Genomic DNA, 22,916 nt, shown 5'->3' with positions numbered 1-22,916 from the left:
GCGCTGTCATCACTGCACTCCGCTGCGTTTCCATCACAATGACAGTTTATGACTGTTCAGTAAACCATTTGGCCCGCGATTTAGGCTGGATTTTAGATTTTGGCCCCTTCTCTGATTGAGTTCGACACCCCTAGTTTAAAGTATTATAATAATAGTACATATGTCTCCTTTTTTCTCCCATTTACCTCCCCTGGCTTCTTCTACCCCCTTACCCCCTGGCATATGCCCTCACCCCCCTAGTGCCTGTGTCCATTGGCTACACTTATTATTTATTTTTTAAATATATTTTATTGATTTTTTACAGAGAGGAAGGGAGAGAGATAGAGAGCTGGAAACGTCGATGAGAGAGAAACATTGACCAGCTGCCTCTTGCACACCCCCTACCGGGGATATGCCCACAACCAATGTACATGCTCTTGACCAAAATCGAACCTGGGACCTTTCAGTCCACAGACCGACGCTCTACCACTGAGCCAAACCAGTTTCGGCCAATTGGCTACATTTATACACCAGAGGCCTGGTGCATGGAATTTGTGCACTGAGGGAAGGGTGTCCCTCAGCCCAGCCTGCACCCTCTCCAATCTGGGACCCCTCAGGGGATGTCCAACTTCCGATTTTGGACGTCCCTCTCACAATCCAGGACTGCTGGCTTCTAACCACTCATCTGCCTGGCTGCCTGATTGCCCCTAACCACTCTGCCTGCCAGCCAGGTAGCCCTCTAACCGCTCCCCTGCAGGCCTGATTGACACCTAACTGCTCCCCTGCCGGCCCAATCACCCCCAACTGCCCTCACCCCCAACTGCTCTCCCCTGCCGGCCATCTTGTGATGATGTGAGGGCAGCCATCTTGTGGCAATGTGGGGGCAGCCATCTTGTGATATGAGGGCACGAGGGTCAACTTGCATATTGCCTCTTTATTATATAGGATATGCATTTTAGGAGGTAGGTTTCTGGAAGGGCTGGAAGTGGAAATTGCCCTTGCGAATCCCATAGGCAGAGGAGGGGCTGTGCTCTAAGGAGGCCCGTGGGAACTAGAACCATCCCGGGGCAGCAAAGATGCATCATCTCGTCTTGGATCTGAGATCTGTGCTCTTGAGAGCTGAGAGATGCCACAGCTGCTTCTCTTTGGGCCGCGTTGGCAGGTGAATCTTCCCGTTAAATGTGTGTGTGTGTGTGTGTGTGTGTGTGTGTGTGTGTGTGTGTGTGTGTGACAGGACTCCAGATGAAGCTGCTCCTGCCGCTCTCTGCCTATAGGGGTGGCACCCGGAAGTGGTTTTCAGACCACGTTCCTGAGGGTCCGGAGATGTGGATTTGAGCCTTTGTCAGCCCCCATCTCCATCCCCTCCCCGAAAACCATGCTGCAAACAAAAGACGCTGTGTTTTACCTTTGCTTCTTCCCTATCGGGGTGTTTGGGGAACCTTACTTAGTCTTTCTGGTCCCTCTCCTTGTTTGTAATGAGAAGCCTCTAGCTGGATGCTCTTCAGGGGTCCTCAAACTTTTTAAAGTGGGGGCCAGATCACGGTCCCTCAGAGAGCTGGAGGGCCGGACTATATGAACTACTAATTCCTACTGTAACACCTCGGCTGCACTCACTGCCCAAAAAACCTGGCGGGCCGGATCAGACTCCTCTGCGGGCCGCATGTGGCCCGCGGGCCGTAGTTTGAAGACGCCTGCTACGTGTAGATGTTTGGCTAAGAGCCAGCTGACAGAAGTTTCTGGAAACACCACTGGCCAGGTTACCCTGGTCTTACTAATCCTGAATTATGATAAAAGTGCCTCGAGTGACGGAGGACTCGGTTCCTCTTTAGCGCCCTCATCAGTGAATCGACAGAAGTAACGACTCCAGTGTCAGAGGCAGGGAGTCGGCCACGTCTCTGCCAGGGGGCTCTCTTTTCTAGAATGTGATTGCCTTCTTACGCAAACTGAGTATTTCTATGATGACAGAAAATGAATAAAAATTTTTTTCATAGCAGTTGACTAATATTGCTTCAATAATGGTTCGTTTAGCTCTTTGTAGACACAGAATTCTTTTTTTTTTTTTTTTTAATGATCTTGAATTCGTCTTCCTGTAGGTAATTTGCAAAGAGACTGGACATGTGATGCAATTTTCAAAAGAGTGAAATCTGCTGAGGCATTGGGAGTTTTTGTGTTGCTTAGAAGTAGGGTTTAAGAATATTTGTGATTTGACAATCTAATTAAATGCGGGTGCTTTCAGGAAGGCTGATGGGGATTTTGACATGGGCAGCCGATGTCAGATTAGCGGGTTTGTGAGCGGGCAGCCCTGGCATGCCCCTGTTTTTATTTTCTTGTCTTTCTGAAAGAAAGGTGTCTCTGTCCTCATCGCTCACTTCGCCACTTGTCTCCGAGGCTCCCATTCACCCCTGACAAACTGGAGCAAACTGGAATTGGCCGCCTTAGAAGCGCCCTCTGAAGGGCAGGCTTGTTAAAAGCAAATCAAGGAAGCATTCATGCACTTTGACCCCTGTGTGCTGTTACATCTCAGTGCAAGGGCGAAGGAGGGACTTCACGAGACTCAGACATTAATAACGGTTTTGTTTCTGGCCTTTGTTTCCGACAGGTCAGCCACCACCCGCCCATCTCTGCGTGTCACGCTGAGTCTGAAAATTTTGTTTTCTGGCAAGGTAATGTGCCTGCTAACCTTTTCAACTCCATCGTGTTTTGTGATGTTATAGATTTTTTACTTTATTAAGGACCGGCTGTTAAATGCTCGTTAAGATTAAAAGTGGGCCCTGGACTCGGAATCGCTGGGCTGGCCTTGCACCGTGTCACCTGCTCCTCCTCTCTCTTGCTCTGGTTCCTTTCTCCACGCTGCTGCCGGTTGTCTTTGCAGAGTCTGAATCTAATCACACCTGTTCTCTGTCCAAACAAACACTTATTTTCCACTGAGGCGCACAAACCAGGCTTCTTAGCCAGGCTGGGCGTTCGTACCCATCTGTCTTCCCACTCTTCTCTCTAACCGGGCATGTCCTTGTTCCGTCTCGCCACAAAACACACTCAGGTAGAGCCGGTGAGCTCTCCCAAGGGAGGGACTTCATCCTCTCATTAGCTTCCCTAGTGTTCAATTTTTACTTATTCTATATGTATAAAAGGCTAATATGCTGAGTGTCTGACCATCCGACCAGTCGCTATGACATGCACTGACCACCAGGGGGCATTCGCCCAACGCAGGAGCTGCCGAGCTGCAGTGACTTGGCAGTGGCAGTTCTCAGGTGATGTACCCTGAAACTAGAGATGAGGGTCCCAGTTCCTCATGGGGCCGTGCTGGGGCACTGTTGGCCCTGAATGTAGTTTACCACACACTTGAATTTGTGCTCCACACCCAGTACAAGAGCAACTTTTCAGAGTGCCCTCTGGCATTCCAGGAGCCCTCTGGGGTTGTCGGAGTGCTGGTTTCAGCCTGACCCTTGCAGGCCAGGTCGAAGGACCCCACCTGCCCGAGGGATCCCACTCACTCTGCAGACACCCTTCAAGCCACAGCACCACCCCCATTGTGGCTGGCCAGGGAGGGACCCTGGGAAGTTGGCTCCAGGGCATGTCCAGCCCGTCTCACCCAGTCCTGCCCTGCCTGCCACCTTCTAATTAATTTCCTTTCCATGTGCACAAATCTGTGCACTGGGCCACTATAGAGAATAAAAGTTATCCTGTGCCCAGCCAGTAGGGCTCAGTGGTTGAGCATTGACCAATGAACCAGGAGGTCACAGATCAATTCCCAGTTGAGATACATGTATGAGTTTCAGGATTGATCCCCAGTGAGGGAGTAAGAGGGTGCAGGAGGCAGCTGATCAATGATGCTCTCTCATCATTGATATTTCTATCTTTCTCTCTCTCTCTCTTCCTCTCCCTTTCCTGAAATCAATAAAAAGTGTATATATTTTAAAGTTATCCCGTATGATAAGGGGGGTTTTATTATGGAGAGATTGTTCGATGTTGTGATTGATCGTTTATGCAGCCGAAGAACTCTTTTGTCGACCTAGCTCTCCCGGTAAATGTATAATGCCCGGTATTATTTCCTTTCAGATGTGAGATGGAAAAACAAGTTCTGGGGCAAATCCATGGAAATCGTTCCCATTGGCACAACCCACGTGACTCTGCCGGCGTAAGTGCCTCTGTGGGTGGGAGCCTCGGAGAATTTAGGGCCAAGATGGTAGGCTGCAGAGCAAGCTGCCCACAGTCTCCACGGCGCTGGTGTCTGGTTTGGTTTTTTAATCTGTTTGGCAGATTAATGCGAGCGTTCCTTATTGTGACGACCTCACATTTTATTTCCCTCAAATGAAAATGCTTCTTAGAGGCCAAAATGACCAGAAAAGACACTTTTAAAAAACTCATTTATGCTTTCCAACAAAACTAAGAATGATGGTTCTCGTTAACGTGTTGTCCTGCCTCGTGGTCTGAATTCCTTTTCAGAAAGGTGTGGCCGTGACCTTTCAGGGACGGTTGATACTTTTCATAAAACCAAACGTGGCCCCTGGAGCCAGGCGGCCAGTACCCTGGAGCTTGCTCCGTGGCAGATCCCGGAGGTTACCTAACCTCCCCTCTCCAGTGCTGCCACCTGTGAGCCGGGGACAGTACACCGCCCACTTCAGAGGACTGTTGTGAAAATAAACACGTTAACTAGTACTTGGCACATGGTGTGTGCCATGTAAGTGTTTGGTCTTACATCATTATTATGTACCTGTTGAACTGGAATCTGAATACTCCCTCATTGTAAAAGATTTAAGATATATGTATCTTAAGGTTTACACATATGCTATATGTGGGTATAAACATAGGTGCGTATTATGCACACACACGTGTGTCCCTGTATGCACATATACATGTGTGTGCACACGTATGTGTGGAGAGCGAGCAGATTGTGAAAACCGCCATTCTTCCCCATGACCACTTCCCTTCCCTCCCACCTTTCCCTCCCCTAGTTTCGGGGACCACTTTGAGTGGAACAAAGTCACCTCCTGCATCCACAACATCCTGAGCGGGCAGCGGTGGATCGAGCACTACGGGGAGATCGTCATCAAGAACCTGAATGACGACTCCTGCCACTGCAAAGTGAACTTCATCAAGGTGGGCGCGGCCCGGGGCTCTGCTCCCCCCGAAGGCCTAAGAGCTGGGCCTCGGGGCCCTGGGGAACCTTTGGCCCTCAGTCTGTGCCAGCAGACAGACAGTGCTGGCCGCTCGCCTGGGCCAGGGCCACAGCTGCTCCGGCCTCCGCCGTCCTCCCCTCTGGTCCGCCCTCAGGGCAGCAGCCAGCGGGCTCGTCTGAAATGTGTCAGCCCGGTCAGCACGGCTCAGTGGCTGAGCGTCCACCTATGAATCAAGAGGTCACAGTTGGGGCCCCCGTGTGGGGCATGGAGGAAGCCGCTGATCAAGGATTCTCTCCATTATTATTTTTTAATTTTTAAAAAATATATTTTTTATTGATTTTTTTACAGAGAGGCAGGGAGAGCGAGAAACATCCAGTTCACAAACACGTGTGTATACACACACACGCACACACGCACACAGACCTCTCTCCTCTCCAACCTCAGCTCCTACCAGCCCCTCGTCCCCATCCTTCCTCTCTGTCCTCTGACCGCCTGGCCTTTCCCTTCACTCTCTCCCCCCAGATCCTTCCGTCACCTGCCCTGTCAGTGACTCTATCACGTCCCATTTTCTTTCTTTCTTTTTTTAAAAAAAATATATTTTATTGATTTTATACAGAGAGGAAGGGAGAGAGATAGAGAGTTAGAAACATTGATGAGAGAGAGTCATCGATCAGCCGCCTCTTGCACACCCCTACTGGGGATATGCCCGCAACCAAGGTACATGCCCTTGACCGGAATCGAACCCGGGACCCTTCAGTCCCCAAGCCGACGCTCTATCCACTGAGCCAAACCGGTCCCGGCTACGTCCCATTTTCTTATTGCTGTCTGGAGTGAGCCGCCCCGTGGATTTACGCGTTTACTTTCTGCTCCCCACACCTCCCTCGCCATTCCGGGCTCCAGAAAAGCAGACGCCCGCTCGCTCTCACTTCTCACTCTCCCTCGGGCGCAGCTGCCGCCTGGAAACGGGGCCCCGCCCCAGCAGACTCAGCGCAGGCTGAGTGAGCAGCTGGCCTGAGTGACCACCTGCCCGTCAGCGTGGCCCTCCACCAGCCTTAACCGGAGCCTCCTCCCCACTTCCTCCTCAGATCCCCTCTTGCTGTTGCAAATCTCAATACTTAACATGGCCTTGGAGTGTTACCCCCTCAAAGAAATGTTTGCCCTGAATTCAGATCCAAGTTCTAAGCAGAGTTATTAGATTCTAATTGTGGGACTTCCTGGGGAACCTCTCTATAGCTGGTGGGGGACATGATTAAGAGATGGACTTGGATCTTTCTTTTTTTTAAAAATATAATATATATTTTATTGATTTTAGAGAGGAAGGGAGAGGGAGAGAGAGAGAGATAGAAACATCAATGATGAGAGAGAATCATTGATCGGCTGCCTCCTGCACACTCCACGCTGGTGTTCGAGCCCGTAACCCCGGCAGGTACCTTTGGCTGGAATCGAACCTGGGACCCTTCAGTTCTCAGGCTGACGCTCTGTCCACTGAGCCAAACCAGCTAGGGCTGGACTGGGATCTTTCTTACACCCGTAAGTCAAACTGGGTTGTAGTCAGACGTAAGCCTGGTAGAGACGCACGTAAAGTAAACATGGCCCTGCCTGAAAGCTTCATTAAGCTCCCCGCAAAGCAGAAGCAAGAGGCCGTCTGGGCGGGAATCTGCGTGCCCTGCTCCTGTGAACCCCCTTGGCCCACATTTCCCCCAAGGAACCCTGCTGCCCACGGTGCACCTGCCCATGAGGGACAGCGAGTAGGTGTGTGTGTCCATGAGAGGTGAGAAGAGTCTGCCCTCTTCCCTGCAATGGACTGTGGGCAGACATCCGCACGAAAGAAGTCGGAGTGCTGCTTCGGAGTAAGCTCGGAGCCCGGGCAGTGTTTATAGCTTCCTCCTCGGTTTTGCAGGACGCGGGGACTGGGGTACGAATCTGATTCAGGTGGAGGTGCCGCTACACTACACACCGCCCTGCCTTCCTTGTTTACCAGCCTGGGAATGTGGCCTGAAAATGCCACTCAACCTCATAGGCTTCCAAGTATAGACACACTGTTTTGGCTAAAAACAGCAATTGGATTTTCGACGTATGGAGTAATGCCTTTCCCCCCCCTCAGAGATTTTGTAGGGCAGTCAGGTAATTGAAAGGTTTGGAGAAAGTCGACTCTAGGGAGTTAGAGCTCCCTCTGCTGGGCGCGGCGTAGTACTGCATAAAACCCTCCCGGCTGAGCTGAGCCCAGCTGGTCTCAGACCTGGACCAACCTCAGTGTGAATGTGCGCTGCCTAAGGTTCCTGTAGTTAGATGAACAGATCTGGATTTGGGGGGGGAAATGATAGAAAATTTATTGGATTACAAAGCAGCCACCTTTATTGGTTTACAAAAGACTGTCTTGTGCCGTTAGAGAAAAAAATTACGTGAATTACATTTCTTTTAAATTGCAGTTGTCAGGCCCTGGCCAGTTGGGCTCAGTCAGTAGAGTGTGTACTGAAGGGTCCTGAGTTTGATTTGGGCAAGGGCACGTACCTCGGTTGCAGGCTCGATCCGTGGCCCTGGGCACAGCACGTGTGGGGGCTTACGGGCTAACCACACTATTTAGCTGATATAGAACTGAGCTTTCCTATTTCTTTGCATGTAGAAAAAGTAGGGAAAAAAATCTCTTACACACACACATGGAATTCCCGAATGTTGGCTGGTTGAGATTGCAAACTCTAAAGGGCTAGCTACTCATATTTATTAAATAACTAAAAGTGTGATTTTAAAAACGAGATAAGAGTCCAAAACTGGCAAACTATATGCAACATAGAACTTCCCTTACAGTTCTTTCTCTTTCCTCTCCCCTCCCCCTCTTCATGTCTGGTACTAAGCTGACCCCAAAATACTAATCAGTCAACTCTCCCCTTTGAATCCCAGGCAAAATACTGGAGCACGAACTCCCGCGAGATCGAAGGGACGGTGTATGACAAGAGCGGGAAGGCGGTGCACCGGCTGTTCGGGAAGTGGCACGAGAGCATCTACTATGGCGGCCCGTCCTCCTCCACCTGCGTCTGGAGAGCCAGTCAGTGTCAGGGGACGGGCCCGGGGGTGTGGGGCGGGGCGGGCGGCTGCCTTGGGTGTCAGCGGCCATGGGGTCTCCAGCTGCTTCTAACTGTGTCTGAGGTATCAGTCCCTCTTTTCTTCTTTTTAAATATATTTTATTTATTTTTTTACAGAGAGGAGTGGAGAGGGATAGAGAGTTAGAAACATCGACAAGAGAGAAACATTGATCAGCTGCCTCCGGCACCCCCCCCCCCCCCACTGGGGATTTGCCCACAACCAAGGTATATATGCCCTTGACCAGAATCGAACCTGGAACACTTCAGTCCGCGGGCCGATGCTCTATCCACTGAACCAAACCGGTTAGGGCTGTCGATCCCTTCTTCCTTCACCGGATCGTGTCTCAGGCTCATTCCCGTGCTCATCAGCAGCACTGCTGTCCACTGGGAGGCCCTGGGTTCTTGTCCCAGAACAAGGCCATCAGCACCAGCCGCTGCGCCTGTGCCCGGCACAGACGGGACATCAGTCGGGGACAAGAAGCCGCTCTTCAGCAGGACAAGGAGGAAAATGTACCGGAAAAGCCGGGTGACCTGGGGGTTCTACGAGAGTTAGGGATCCCCAGACCCATCCAGCACCACAGCCACTCCGGCCACGCCTGCCATCCCACAAGGATGCCGAGCCGGAAGCAGCTGTGGGAGGAGGACAGGGAAGCCAGACCCTCCTCACGGGCTCCCAGAGCTCACACTTAGCTCATCTCCTGAGTGTGTTTCCCAGTCTTGGTCACGTTATAAAACCGTTGTGCTGAGAGACCACCATTAGGATACTTTGGACCAATCAAAACAAAACAAGAAAGCCATTCTAATGGCGGCTTAAAGCATTAGGCTGTGTGCCCATACTTAATAGTAAGTGGAGGGGAGGGGGTGCACCTGGGTTGCTGAGAGGGCGCACAGATCGCTGAGGGCACCTTCTGTGACTCCCAGTATGACCACGATTGTCCCTCGTGGATGTAAATGCATGTTATCCCCCCCGGGCAGCTCGCCGAGCAGGGGGAAGGGAGGACAGGAGCACTCTCTCCGCCGTGCCTCCTTCCGCAGGAAGGAAGGGTTCCCAAGGGCCCCGGGAAATGCCCTTACATTTGTGAGCCTGAAGCGGGTCCAAACCCCCATCCCACAGCGATCCTGGGCAGCTGGGTGGGCAGGAGCGAGGCAGATGGGTAGACGCATCCTCGAGGGAGGACACAGGGCCACCTGACCAGTGTGTGAGCATCTCATAGCGAGGCCGGAAGGGAGATGCTGCAGAAGAGGCACCAGCAGCGTAAGCGTCTCTTTCAGAGCAGCGGCCTCCCTGTCCCCCCACAGGGTAGTCGCCGTGGGAAGGGATTGGCGCCTGGGCCGCGTCCTAGCTGCAGAGGCTCAGGGGCACGTGAGAACCTGCAAAGGAAGCATCGCCTGGAGGGTCCCAGTGTGCACCCCGCGGAGCTCGGCCCCCTCTGGGAGGGAAGTGGAGCCTGGATGGAAGGGCGCTGTGCGAGCCGCTGCTCCTGCTGTCGGTGCTGTTCCCTGGCTGTGGGTCTCTGCCCGGCCGTGGGCAGCCAGCCCCTCCGTCTCCACAGAAAGCACTGTCTTCGCTCCGGTTAACCAGCAGAGGATATCTTAATAGAAATAAAAGAGTTCAGAGCGGAGAGAAATTTCGTCCGGTCTGAGATGAAAACGGTGAAGGAATTAAAAAGTAACATCAGCTGAAAACCGGTTTGGCCCAGTGGATAGAGCGTCGGCCTGCGAACTGAAGGGTCCCAGGTTCTATTCCAGTCAAGGGCATGTACCTTGGTTGCAGGCACATCCCCAGTAGGGGGTGTGCAAGAGGCAGCTGAATGATGTTTCTCTCTATTCCTCTCTGTAAAAAATCAATAATATATATATATATATTTTAAAACATAACATCAATGAAATAAAAAAAGTTAAGGAAATGAAATGAAATGAAATGAAATGAAATGAAATGAAATGAAATGCAATGCAAGTTAGGAATGAATGAACTCTTTTTTTTTGTAGATCCCATGCCCAAAGGCTACGAGCAGTATTATGGCTTCACACAGTTTGCACTGGAATTAAATGAAATTGATTCATCCTTGAAGACTTTATTACCACCCACTGACACTCGATTTAGGCCAGACCAAAGGTAAGGATTTGTTTTTTCCAATCTTTGTCTCCAGAGATGTAAAAGGTTTTATAAAGACTGTTATTAGCATCTCCCGGGGCACAGAGGGCCTGAGGGAGATGATGTCATCAGGAATACGGGCCAGGGGGGGAGCCCCGCTTAGTGCTGTGTGGGCGTGGCTTTCAGTCTTCAGGAGAGCCCATATCTATTGAAGTATCAAAATAGTGTTCATTCTTAAGAGTTTCACTGCACTCAATAAAAATAAAACTTACCGTGTACTGAAAGAATAAAAAGCATCCTCCACCCCTAGAATTTGAATTATTTCGATGCATTGAGGGCCAACGTTTGATTCTTTGTTTGCTGCTAACAAGCTGTGGGCATATAAGCCTTTTAATCTTTCTCAGCCTCAGATTCCTACTTTATAAAATGGAAAGAATTATCTCCCCTCCAAGGCCTTTCTAATTAAGATCCAAAACTCAGAAGAAGGAAAAAAAAGGTAAACATTTGACTTTATTTAAGAAGAAAGGAAAAAATCCAACAACACCTCTCATGACAAAGTGAATAAAGAACATACTCAGAGTGAACAGATAAATGACAAACTGAGGCATCTGCACTTGCAGCTCAGTTCATGAACTGGTTCTAGAAACCAAGATCAACTCATTTAAAAAAAGGACATGAGAACATGAACAGGTCACAAAGCAAGAAATGCAGATGTCCCTCAAACATGGGAGATGCTCCGGCTCACACACAGAGATGGATCCTTAGAGCCCCATGGACATCCCGTTTCCTAACCCGTCGGACGGCAAAGACTCACAGTGCGGTGTGCGCTGAGGATGAGGGGCCGAGGCACACCAGTGACATTGCTGGTGGCGATGTGGGTTGTATGATCCCCATGAAGGGCAGTTGGTTATATGTATATTACAAACTCACCCTTTAACCCAGCAATCTCACTTCGGGAAATTTCTCCTTTCAGGTACACTAACCCTTGCACAAAATGACAGATACTCACAGTCATTCATTGCAGCATTAATGATAAATTACATTTAAAAATTGGAAGCATCCCCAGTGTCTGTCAGCAGGAAATTACTTAAATAAATTCCGGTATGTCCACACAATTGAATATAACACAACTATATAAAAAATGAAAGATGTCTGTGTGCAACCAGGGAAGATCTCCAAGTCATACAGGGTGGAGCAAAAGTAGTTTATAGTTGTTCATATAGAAAATAATAAAATAATAATAATACAATAATGAACTCTGTTTCAGTACTCATAACTGTAAAGCTCCTTTCTCCCCACCCCGTATTGTTAAGTAAAGGTAAAACAAGCCCTGGCCGGTTTTGTTCAGTGGTTAGAGCTCGGCCTGTGGACCGAAGGGTTGAGGGTTCCATTCCAGGTCAAGGGCACGTACCTCGTTTGCAGACTCAACCCCCGGCCCGGATTGATGCATACAAGAGGCAACCAATCAGTGTGTCTCTCTCACATCAATGTTTCATGCTCTCCTCTCCTCTTCCTCCTTCCCATCCACTCTTTCTTTAAAAAAAAAAAAAAAAAAAAAAAAAAAAAAAAAATCAATGAAAAAAATAGCCTCTGGTGAGAATTTTTAAAAAGGTAAAACAAAAGAAGCCACGGCATAGACAGTATTGTAGCGTGCTGCCATTTATATCTTCAGAAGGTGTAGACTCTCTAGGACAGGGGTCTTCAAACTTCTCTCATTATGAGAATCACCTGGTGGAGGTGTTAAAACACAGGTTCCTGATAGCACTTCTTATAGTTGGGATCCGGGAATCTGTGTTTTAACACCTCCACCAGGTGATTCTCATAATGAGAGAAGTTTGAAGACCCCTGCTAGGAGAACGCACTAGGAACTAACAGCACTGGAACTAACAGTTACCTGCGCAGTGGCGTGGGGCGGGCAGGAAACAGGTGACAGGAATTAGAGACGAGGATGAACGGGAGACTTTACTCCGAATCACTTTGCACAGACATGATTGTGGGACATGTGCGTAGGTACATGTCGCCAGTCTAAAGCCACAGCCTTGTTTGAGGGGCCGGGGAAGGGCCTGTGCAGAGGAGAGCGGTTGGGACGTCCGGCGTGGACACCTGCCGTGGCAGCAGTGGCGGGGCTCCGTTTCCGCAGCCTTCAGTCCCGGTCCCCCCCTCCACGCTCGCTCAGGTTCCTGGAGGAAGGCAACGTGGAGGAGGCCGAGGCGCAGAAGCAGCGGATCGAGCAGCTGCAGCGGGACCGACGGCGGGTGCTGGAGGAGAACGGCGTGGAGCACCAGCCGCGGTTCTTCCGGTGAGCGCCGGGCCCGGGCGCGAACAGGGTGTCTCCTCCCCAAATAAGAGGTCCCTGATGTGCTTCCAGCTTCAGAGGGGGACACCTCCCCTCTGCGAGGGCCCGGCCTTCTGTGACTCTGGGCGCTGGCTGTCCCAACCCCTCCCCAGCGTCCTGTCTTCTGGCCGCCTCTGCTGTGTCTCAGGGCGTCCAGCCCAGTGAGTTTGCAAGGAAGCGCTCAGGGAGTGCTCAGGGAGTGCTCAGGAAGCGCTCAGGGAGTGCTCAGGGAGTGCTCAGGGAGTGCTCAGGGAGTGCTTGTGGGGGAAGCAACGAGACCGCCCTCACCTGGTCCCCGAGGCCGGCCAGCTTGTTAGATCCATGTTCGGGCGTGGTCCCCCACCGGGGTGTGTGTTACACACACAGCGAGAGATCACATATATTGTATTGATATTTTTACAGAGAGGAGAGAGGGATAGAGAGTTAGAAACATCGATGAGAGAGAATCATCGATCAGCTGCCTCCTGCACACCTACTGGGGATGTGCCCGCAACCAAGGTACATGCCCTTGACCGGAATCCAACCTGGGACCTTTCAGTCCGCAGGCCGACGCTCTATCCACTGGGCCAAACCGGTTTCGGCTACTCCATTTGTTTTTCATGTTAATTTCCCGCTTGACCTGAGCCCCCTGGGTGGCTCAGTTTTATGCAGTCATGCGCAAGGCGGTGGCCATCTCCTCCCAGAGGCACCGTGTTGGACAGCCTCTGTGCCTGAGAACAAGGTCAGAAACCAGAGGAAGGTTCCAGGCATGCAGGCTCCTCACAGGAAACCTGTATGCATGTGAGGGTGGAAGCGGGGGAGGGCGGGGAGGGCGGGACTGTCCAGAGCCTCCAGACCTCCTCGCCTCCCACAGGAAATCCGCTGAGGACTCCTGGGTGAGCAACGGCACCTACCTGGAGCTGCGGGAGGACCTCGGCTTCTCGCAGCTGGACCACCCTGTGCTGTGGTGAGGGGCGAGAAGCCCGCTGCGTTCCCGTCCTCCCCCCGCGTCGGCCTCCCCGAGCCACAAGCCTGTGTCTGCGTTCTTACGAAGCCTTCCCCGACGATCACTGTGCTTGGCGTAGCGTTGTAAGGATTCAAGTATATATTTTCTTCGGTTAGGGTTCTTTACAATTTCCGATGTTATCATGATTGTTTATACGAATGTAGAACGCCTCGATATTGCTTTTTTTTTTTTTTAAATATATATACATAAAGTATTTAATAAAAATGGAAGATTGAATGTTAATGCGTGGGTTGCAAACGAAGCTTTAACACTAATCTCCCAAAGGTGAGGAGGTTTCAGACTAAATGGATGCCTTATAAAATGAACGTACATTAAGAAAGGAGAAGAATGCCCGGGGTTGCTCACCCACGCGCACACCACCCAGGTTCAGTCTGGCGGCTCAGTCTCTGCCTCGGACCGCTCCCGGCTGCTCACACAGAGGCCCGGGGACCTGCGTCTGCATGGTGGTGGCTGGGAGGGCAGCGGCGCGCGGACCCGTGTGTTTATAGAAGATGCACGCAGCGCCTTCTGGAAGAGGAAGCCTCTGAGCCATCCCTCCCTGTGCTGGGTGGCCTCCCATGCAGACTGGACCGTCACTCAGAGGAACTACCCTTAAGCCGAGCAATCCCCAGGAGGTAAACGTCAGAATGAGATCCCGGCGAGGCAGAGGCAGGAGCTTTCTCCTCCGGGACAGCCGAGTCCTTGACAAGTGTAGACACTGGTTCCTGCTCCCAGCACCCCGGCCTCCAGCCTCGGGCACCCCCCTCTCCCGCCCCGTGTGACCTCATCTCCGCCGAGTGCGGGCTGTCCAGTTCAGTGTAAAACCTCCAGCTCCTTCCCCACCGCAGTGCGACTTTGTCGCTAATAGCTGATTGTCTTCAGACACTGTCTTAGCATTTTCTACCTCTTAACAAGCACCGTATTTTAGCTCTTGTGTAAGAAGTCGGACCGTCTGTCTTAGGGACACACGTAGCGGACGGATGCTCTTCCCGGTGTTGTGCCTGGCGCAGCCCCCGATGTGGTACCCGCCCACACTCCCCACGTGCGCCCCCCTTTGGGAGTTTCTCAGCGACCTGGATACCGCGGATCGTAACTGCCGAAGGGGGGACCTGGTCTTTGTGAATGTGTCCTTTCCGACGACAAGACTAGGATTTGTGCGGTTAGTTCCATTGTGTCACCAAAGCTGTTCCCACTTGGGCCCAGATTACATGAAGACCAAAGCCTAATTTCTAAGCCTTTTATTCTACTGTTCATAACAATTCTGTGGAGTATGAAATAAAATGATGCGGTACAAAAGGGTTTCTCCCGGAAACGTTTTTTTTTTAGATATTTCCATAATAGCTTCGAGCGTGTAGGATGCTATGAATAAGAAGTAGAATAAATGGCAGGAACAGGAACGCGTGAATTTCCGGTGTCACACCGAGTGAGTAAGCTGTTGGACCGTGTTACGTTTTCTAAGTGGAGAGGCATCTGCGAGTGACGAGCATTTTAAAAACAATAAACGACTCACCGAATACCGCACCCTCCCACCCCATGTCACCCACGTCAGCGGAGTGCAGCTCAGTGAGCAGGCCCTCTGTGCCGGGTGCACTTTGTTCTTCTCTTTCCCAGCGTGGAGCCACACTCCTCCCGGCGGAAGGCGGGGGCTGAGGCCTCCAGTCCTCGGCGGGGGGGGACAGATCAGCTGTCACACGCGAAGGTAGATGTGGGCTTGCAGTCACGTGGACTCTGACAGTGGCCTGTCCCAGAAGCTACTCAGAAAAGGGGAAAACAAAGCCTGCCGCCTGAAGAGATGTGGCGTGTTCAGTGTTTGGGACATTCTTCGTCTGGAGGCTGTTATTGTAACCGATGGGATGCTTTATTTTGCAATCACAAGGCTACATAGACTAAATATGACCCTGGTAGTAGTCATCTTACTGGAGATGGGGAGGGGGAGGGATTACAATGTGATGCAGAACTGGGTGCAGATTTCCAAATCTCGCCCGTACTGGCATCGCTGGGGGCTTTCCGGAGTTTGAACAGCGTGGGGCCGCCTCCTGACGCTATCATCTTAGATCTGCCCGGAGGGGGAAATGGCCTCTTTTTAGTCCTTGTTCTCAAAAGCGCTTTCCCATCTGATTTGTAGTTCTGTGGCATTTTATGTTTTTAAGATGGAGAAATCAGAAACATGGTGTGTGGGCAGAACTGAGGAAAACATGGAGTTTTCCGGACTCTGAATCTCCTGGTGAAATACTGCCAAACCCTGCCCCGTGTGACACCCTTGCTGTGGCTTGCGTTTTTTGTTTTTTAATATATTTTATTTTTTTTACAGAGAGGAAGAGAGAGGGATAGTTAGAAACATCAATCAGCTGCCTCCTGCACACCCCCTACTGGGGATGTGCCCGCAACCAAGATACATGCCCTTGACCGGAATCGAACCTGGGACCTTTGAGCTAAACTGGTTTCAGCTGGCTTGCGTTTTATTCCTGGCTTTTTCATCCCAAGTTTACAAAGAATCACACAGATATTCTTGGAAATGGGACTGTGCAGCCCACCACACTGCCCTGCACTGTCCTCCATTCACCCGCTCCCCCGCCCCCCCCCCCCCCCCCCCCCCCCCCCCAAGCTGCAGGAGATCCATCCAGACCCACTGGGAAGGAGCCCACAGGCCCCAGGTGGCCAGGCAGCCCATCATAGGTCAGTATTTCCCCTTCCAGGAGCCAGGCTGGGCCTGGCACTGATTGAACAGGTCACTGGAGGACAGCAGGCCAGCCATCAGTCCCAGAATGCCCTCTTGTGGGACTCCCTGGGAGAGAAAAATATACAAAGCATTTTTTAAAAAGCATTTTCTTCATTTAGGCTGCTGCTTTTCTTAGATCCTGCTTCTAATTACTTCCCGTGAGTCATCTGCTTGGGCTTTGAGCGCTGTCCTCCAGCTGTATTCCCCAGGTTTATGAGAAGCGGTCTTGTCCTCCTATCACCAGCGGCCACCGTGGAAGGGCGCTGGTCAGCGACGTGCTCACGTGGCTGTCACCTTGCTGTAGGTCCGACGTATGTTCTATGAATTGCACAGATGTTCTTGGACATCTGTGCAACTCATGTGTCTTCCGGCTGTCGTAGAACCTCCTCGGACCTTTGTCAGGCAGGAGCAGTAAGAAGTGGTCCTCGTGATCTTAGGGGTAATGGTCCCAGTGCCTTGGCCTAACTTATGTGAATGTCCTTCATTTTGATATGAACATCGGCATACATCTGTTTTTGCTACCAGATGATCTCTGTGCTGGTGCGCTCAGTTTTCCTCCGTGTTGTGTTCACGTTACTCCGGGCTAGTCTTTGTCGTTTGCATTGAAAACATGTGTCACGCGTGTCTGCAAAGGGTGACAGTCTGCAATGCAGTCCGCCTCCGGAGACTGTGGCCGGAGGGAACGCCGTGAACAGGAGCTGCTCACTGATGGTGTTCCGGGTGATTCGTGACCCGCCTGGGGCCCTCCGAGGAGTCTATTTTTGTAATGGATGTTTGTAAACCTTCCATGGAACGATTTATAAGATGATGCTGTGTTTAAATCCCACCCCTCGAATCCTTCTAGACTGACCTCCCCAAACACACAGACTCCCTTGCCCCCCCCCTCCTGCGGCCAGTTGGCTGAATAAGCCCGTGGGAGAGTCCGCCTCGTCTTCGTTTTCCCAGGCTGGTGTGCACGGGGCTGCCGGAGGGGACAGGCAGGTCTCCAGGCTCAGCTCTTGTGAAAGCAGCACACCAGGTTCCCGCAGGGCAGGGGCTGGAAACAGGGACGTCCTGGGGGTAAAGACACCTGGAAACTTCTGGTCCCTGCGGTGGGTGCTTCTCCTTTTTCCGCATCCCGCACGGAAAGGTTCCTGAGTGGAGGAGCGGGGGATTAAGAAATTAAAGAAAGAGACCAAGAGGCAGAAATAGATTCAAGAGCTGGGTGCCCGGTGGAGGCTGTCACTCTGGTGGAGGGGCAGTCAACACCCACCACAGACAGCACAGCACGTTATGGATTTCCAGAGGGGGTTTTAGGTCAAAGGAGTCTTGGGGGTGCCCAGGTCCTATTCATTCCCCCAGTCCTGGGATTTAGCATATCAAGACCTGGGCAAGTCAAGGTCCTATTCGATCCTCATTCCAAGCACATGGATAAAGATAAGAAATCGTTACCCCGTGATGGTCTCTGACATTTTGGGAGGCTGTTTCTGAGGGACGGCCGTGCCAGTCACCTCGGGCTCAGCTGACATTAATTTAAAGGCCATCCATGTGCATTCCCAAGGGGCCCTCTACAGGTCCCAGCATGTCCAAGGTGCACTGCACATGGGGGTCCACACCCCTAGTGCTGGGAGCCCCCAAGGAGCCTCTAAACTTCGCCCCGGGGTGTTATGGGAATGGCATTTTGTTCTGTCTGCCCTGACATGAAAAAGGAAAACGCTGACTCCTCATGCCAATGTAATGCCCTCCCAATGGCTGAGTCACCCTTCCCCTGCCTCAGCTTGTCTCCTGCAATGCCAGGAGCACAGCCGTCACGTCACTCAAGTGCCGTTGGATCCAGGGATCCGGTTGTGGTGGTAACACAGCCCTCAGGAGAGTGGTCACACACACAGCCCATCTACACATCCCTAAAGCTCCTAGGAGGCAGCCAAAGGCCATTCATGAAATTGGATTGGCTTCAAAGAAAAGGGGAAAAAACACAAGTCATGAAAGAAGGGTTGAGGACAATTAGTGAATTTGCATATAAACATAATGGAATTATTGCTAATTTTCACACACTGTGATATTGCCTGTTGATCGGAATTAAATCTGCCACCAAAGGAGGACCATTTCCCAGCATTATTCAAAACAATGTGTTATGAACACTAACGGAGACCTTAAAAGGCAACCTCAGCCTATGTTAACATGTTGGCCACCTTAGGACTAGGAATTAAAGTATCGTAAGGTGTCACTTGAGGACGCAATAAGTTTGGAGGTACAAGTTGCAGACCATCAGTCATACGATGAAATACCAGCGTTCACATAGTTGATGTCCTTCAGTGACCAGCAAATCAGGACAACACTGTGCTTGTGGACACAGCTAAGGAGCCTTACTGTTGACGTATAGGTGGAGGTCCCTGAGGAGGTCCCCACACCTGGGGGAGTTTAGGAGACTTACCTGAAGGGACCACCAGCTGGCGCATGAGCATCAGCTGGAGGTGGTTGCCGCCCAGCAGAGCCTGGGGCTCCGAGGAGGGGGAGGGCCGGAGGACACGTGACCTCTGCTGAGCGTCTGGGCATGAGTCAGTAAGAACTACCCCAAGTTCGGCTCCTCGGCCTCGTTCTCGCTGGTGCCCGAACCCCCGTGAGTCCAGGGGTCCCCTGCCTTCCTCCAGTTCTCGGTGCTCAGACCTCAGACGGGGAGGGCCCCGGGAAAGAGCACTGGGACCTGTGCTCACTGGATTCCTCCCTGTCTGCGCGCTCGGAGACGTTTCAGTAAGTAAATGGGCCTAAGAGGCCTTTCATTTAGGTTTGTTGTGTTTTGAGTTGTTCTTTGGAAAGGATAAAATTTGTGAAGTTATTTTTACTTCCACTTATCTTACCAAGGGTGAATTACGAGGAACTGCTTTCAAAAAATTCTCTGGTCCTCCATGTGGGGCTTGTAACATTTTTAATGAACTAAGGGAGCCTCTCTTCTTTATTAAAAGCCGCAAGTTCACCGAAACCGGTTTGGCTCAGTGGATAGAGCATCGGTCTGCGGACCGAAAGGTCCCGGGTTCGATTCCGGTCAGGGGCATGTACCTTGGTTGCAGGCACATCCCAGGTAGGGGGTGTGCAAGAGGCAGCTGGTCGATGTTTCTCTCTCATCGACGTTTCTAGCTCTCTATCTCTCTCCCTTCCTCTCTGTAAAAAAATAAATAAAATATATTAAAAAAAAAAAAAAAGCCGCAAGTTAAACAGACAGGAGACTAGGAAAGATGTGTCAGCTTCCTGTCTGGCTAGAAGCCTGGGGTAGCGCGCACTCCTAGATACACGCAGCTCACCTGGGTGGTTCCGCTCACACACACAGCCCCGCGTAGCCTGTTGACCGGCATGTTCTCACTGCTGAGCTGGGACACCCTCTTCTAATTTCATGACTTTTCTAGAACTTAAAAAATGACCTGTTGGCAGCAATTGTGCAGGGTTTTTTGTTTTGTTTTGTTTTTTAATAAAATCTTGTATTTGCCATCGCACTCTCCTTGAGATGTAGAGACAGAGGCCTTGTCGCCCCCCTCCCCTGACACCTCATGAGTGCTCAGTGGATAGAGCGTCGGCCTGCCGACGGAAGGGTCCCGGGTTCGACCCCAGTCAAGAGCACTTTGCCCTGCCGATGGGAACTCTTTGGCTGTGTGGCAGAATTACACTGCACGCTGAGAATACGCCGTCAGCCCGGAGTCACTGGGCTTTTGTGGAATGAAAGGTATTCAGGAGTGAGCAGTTGCTGCAGGGCTGTGGTATGGTCCTTTGCCTGCACACATTCATCCACCAACAGTGTAGCGAGTACAGGAATGAGTGAGAAACTGCCAAGGTTCTGTTCTCCTGGAGCTTAGCGCCTCGTGGGGCAGGGAGTCGGGGGCACCGACAGTGGATTCAGATACAAGTCCGGTGAGGTGCGGTGGAGATAAATGCTCAAGACTAGAGGATGCTGCTCTCTGGTCTGTGAGTGGCGAGGGAGGGCTTCGCCATCTAAGACTTGAAGGGACTTGAAGAAAACAAGAAGGAAGAGCGGGAAGGACAAACCAGCCTGCAGCAAGGGTGCGCCTGGTGCAGCGGAGGAGGGCACGTGGGTGCGGCCGTGTGACCGGGAGTGAATCCAAACTCGTCAGGAGGGGGCCTGGGGCCAGAGGGTTTGGTTTTTACTCTGAGTGCGATTAGGTAAATAGGAGGATTGGAGTGGAGGAATGGTAGGGCTCGCTTTATGGTTTAAAGGGCCATCTGGCTGCCTGGTGCCCACTGGGGCGGGGGGGGGGGGGGGGGGGCACAGACAAAACCAGGCAGCCCAGGGTGAAGGTGATCAGACTCCAGAGAGAGAGAATAGACCAGGGTAGTAGTGGAGGTGACAGGAAGCCAAAGGAGACTGGAAATACTTGGAAGGGAGCGTCCACAAGGTTGGTTGTTGGGTCGAATTTGGGAGGTGAGAAGGATCTGGGAGGAGAGAGGTCAAGGGTGACTCCAAGGTCTGTGGCCTGAGATACTAGGAGGCTGGAGCGCCATGACTGAGAGAAGGAAGGCCATGAACAGGACAGATTTCGGTGCTCAGCTGAAAAGCTAGCTGGTGATTTTTCCCAAGAGGTACTCTGAACTAGGCAGTTGGATATATGCTTGTAGAAAAGGGCGAGGCAGTGGGCTTGGGTTGCTCAAACCCTGCACGTTAGAATGAGAAAAAGACTCTTGACCATTTCCGGGGAGATATCTTCCAAGCCTTTGGATATTGCTCCTGACAAAAGCGGTTTTTGTATATTTGGAGCCCTGTGCCAGGCCAGATAGTTTGTGCTAAAAAGGTGATTTCTAATGGGGGCTTTGGGCCACACGGTGTCACTTTGATCTCTGGAGGGCCTGCCGCCCAGACAGTGCTCCGTGCCTCTGTGACCAACCCCGGACGCCGAGCCCTCCCAGGTTGACAAGGCTCCCGTGTTGTCTCATGGCTGCAGAGAAGCCCTCCTGTGCCTCCCTCATCCCTCCATCCCCTCGGTCACGGGCGGAGTCCTGCTCAGCCTGCCTGTGGATGCCCTTCCTCAGCCACACAGCCCCTCACCGGTTCTTGCCCAGCTGCCTGGAGCCCTGTCTGCGGTCCTAACTCCTTCCCGTCCGTTCTCTTAAGCTCAGCAGAGCAATGTTTCCAAGCCCTGGCCACGTCTTTAATCTCCTTAGAATCCTCCTCAGCTGCAGACGTCTCAGCCTGGGGCCCAGCCTGTGCAGGAGGCTTGGATTGTCTCATTCCCCAGCTCTGAGTTGGATTAACCCCCAAGGGTGCTGTGGGGATCACTGGCCGCTGCCATGTGCCGGGCTCCCACGCTGTGCCAATCACTAGTCCAAGGCTCCTCTTCCCCAGGAGGATATTGGGCCAGAGGCTCAGTCACAGTCTCCTACCTGATCGGCCGGGATCAGACGCTCTGAGCTTTGCCGAAACCGGTGTGGGTCAGTGGATAGAGCATTGGCTGTGGACTAAAAGATCCCGGGTTCAATTCCCATCAAGGGCATGTACCTTGGTTGTGGGCACATCCCCAGTAGGAGGTGTGCAAGAGGGAGCTGATCGATGATTCTCTCTCATCGATGTTTCTAACTCTCTATCCCTCTCTTTTCCTCTCTGTGAAAAATCAATAAAATATATTTTTAAAAAATCTATAAAATATATTAAAAAACAAACAAACAACAACAACAAAAAAAACCGCTCTGAGCTTTTAACCAGCAGCTCTCAGAAGGTAGTCTGGGCATTCCTGGGTCCCTCCACAGCCACGGAAGGGTAAGGCAAGGTCTAAACTATTCTCATAACAATATTAGGACACTATTTGCCCTTTGTGTTGGTTTCACAAGTGTATAGCGCGTTTCCCAGGAGCTGCATGACATGTGAGAGGGCAGGTTAATGCGGAAGTGGGGTGAGAATCCAGACATCTTCTTTTAATCCGGACTTGAATGCCCTTTGCAAAATCATAAAGCCACACTATGCTTCCCTCTAACTTTTTTGTTTTGGAGACCATAGTTATGTTTTATTTAACTATGTTTTTATGTCAACATATAACGAGTTTGCTATCAATATTTTAAATGCAGTCATCTTTTACAATTTCTCAGTTTGACTATTTCTAATACAGTGAATATCTACAGATATAACTTACATAAAATAAAATTCTCTGGGGTTGTCTATAATTTTTATGATAGTACAAGGAACGAAGGAGGATGTGATTAAGGCAGTGGAGCCTTCTGGCAAACCCCGTTGGCCGGAGTCAGTTGCCCATAGCGGACAGAGGGCGTTATCCCAGCTCGGAGGGAGAGTGTTAGATCTGAGGGAGCATTTCTTCCAGGGCACGCTTGCATCTCTGTGTATGTAAGCGCCTGGCTCTGCAAAACCCAAGGGCCGTGCCATCAATATTCCGGAAGACACAGAAAGGGGTCCCAGAGAGGGAGCCATCTGGACAAATCACAACATGACCATGACCAGAGAGTCCTTAAATGTGCCCAATGTATCGGAAGCCAAGAGTCTCCATAAAACATGGAAATAAGAGCAGATTACAAGTCAGTAAATGGAAGAACAACATGAAATGCCATCTAATATGAACGCAATTAAAATGAATTAGTCATAAACCGTATTAAAAGGAGGCCATGGATATGTGG

General features: G+C 51.2%; 1 protein-coding gene across 6 annotated transcripts in view; it reads left to right on the top strand.

Annotated features, from left to right (window-relative positions):
- Window positions 1-14,982, top strand: part of OSBPL3 (oxysterol binding protein like 3) — a 133,153-nt gene extending 118,171 nt beyond the window's left edge. For all 6 annotated transcript variants that reach the window (XM_045587203.1, XM_045587201.1, XM_045587202.1 and 3 more), the window contains 7 exons: window positions 2,579-2,642; window positions 4,039-4,117; window positions 4,935-5,079; window positions 7,998-8,142; window positions 10,169-10,295; window positions 12,451-12,573; window positions 13,463-14,982. In XM_045587203.1, coding sequence (XP_045443159.1) covers window positions 2,579-2,642; window positions 4,039-4,117; window positions 4,935-5,079; window positions 7,998-8,142; window positions 10,169-10,295; window positions 12,451-12,573; window positions 13,463-13,559 — 780 coding nt within the window. In that variant the 3' untranslated portion in view covers window positions 13,560-14,982. The remainder of the gene's footprint in view (window positions 1-2,578; window positions 2,643-4,038; window positions 4,118-4,934; window positions 5,080-7,997; window positions 8,143-10,168; window positions 10,296-12,450; window positions 12,574-13,462) is intronic.
- Window positions 14,983-22,916: the final 7,934 nt, after the last annotated feature.

Source organism: Pipistrellus kuhlii, unplaced genomic scaffold, assembly GCF_014108245.1.
Source record: "Pipistrellus kuhlii isolate mPipKuh1 unplaced genomic scaffold, mPipKuh1.p scaffold_m20_p_26, whole genome shotgun sequence".
NCBI classification, from domain to species: domain Eukaryota; kingdom Metazoa; phylum Chordata; class Mammalia; order Chiroptera; family Vespertilionidae; genus Pipistrellus; species Pipistrellus kuhlii.
Note: the sequence above shows the minus strand (reverse complement) of the source record. Positions and strands in the feature narration are given on the sequence as shown.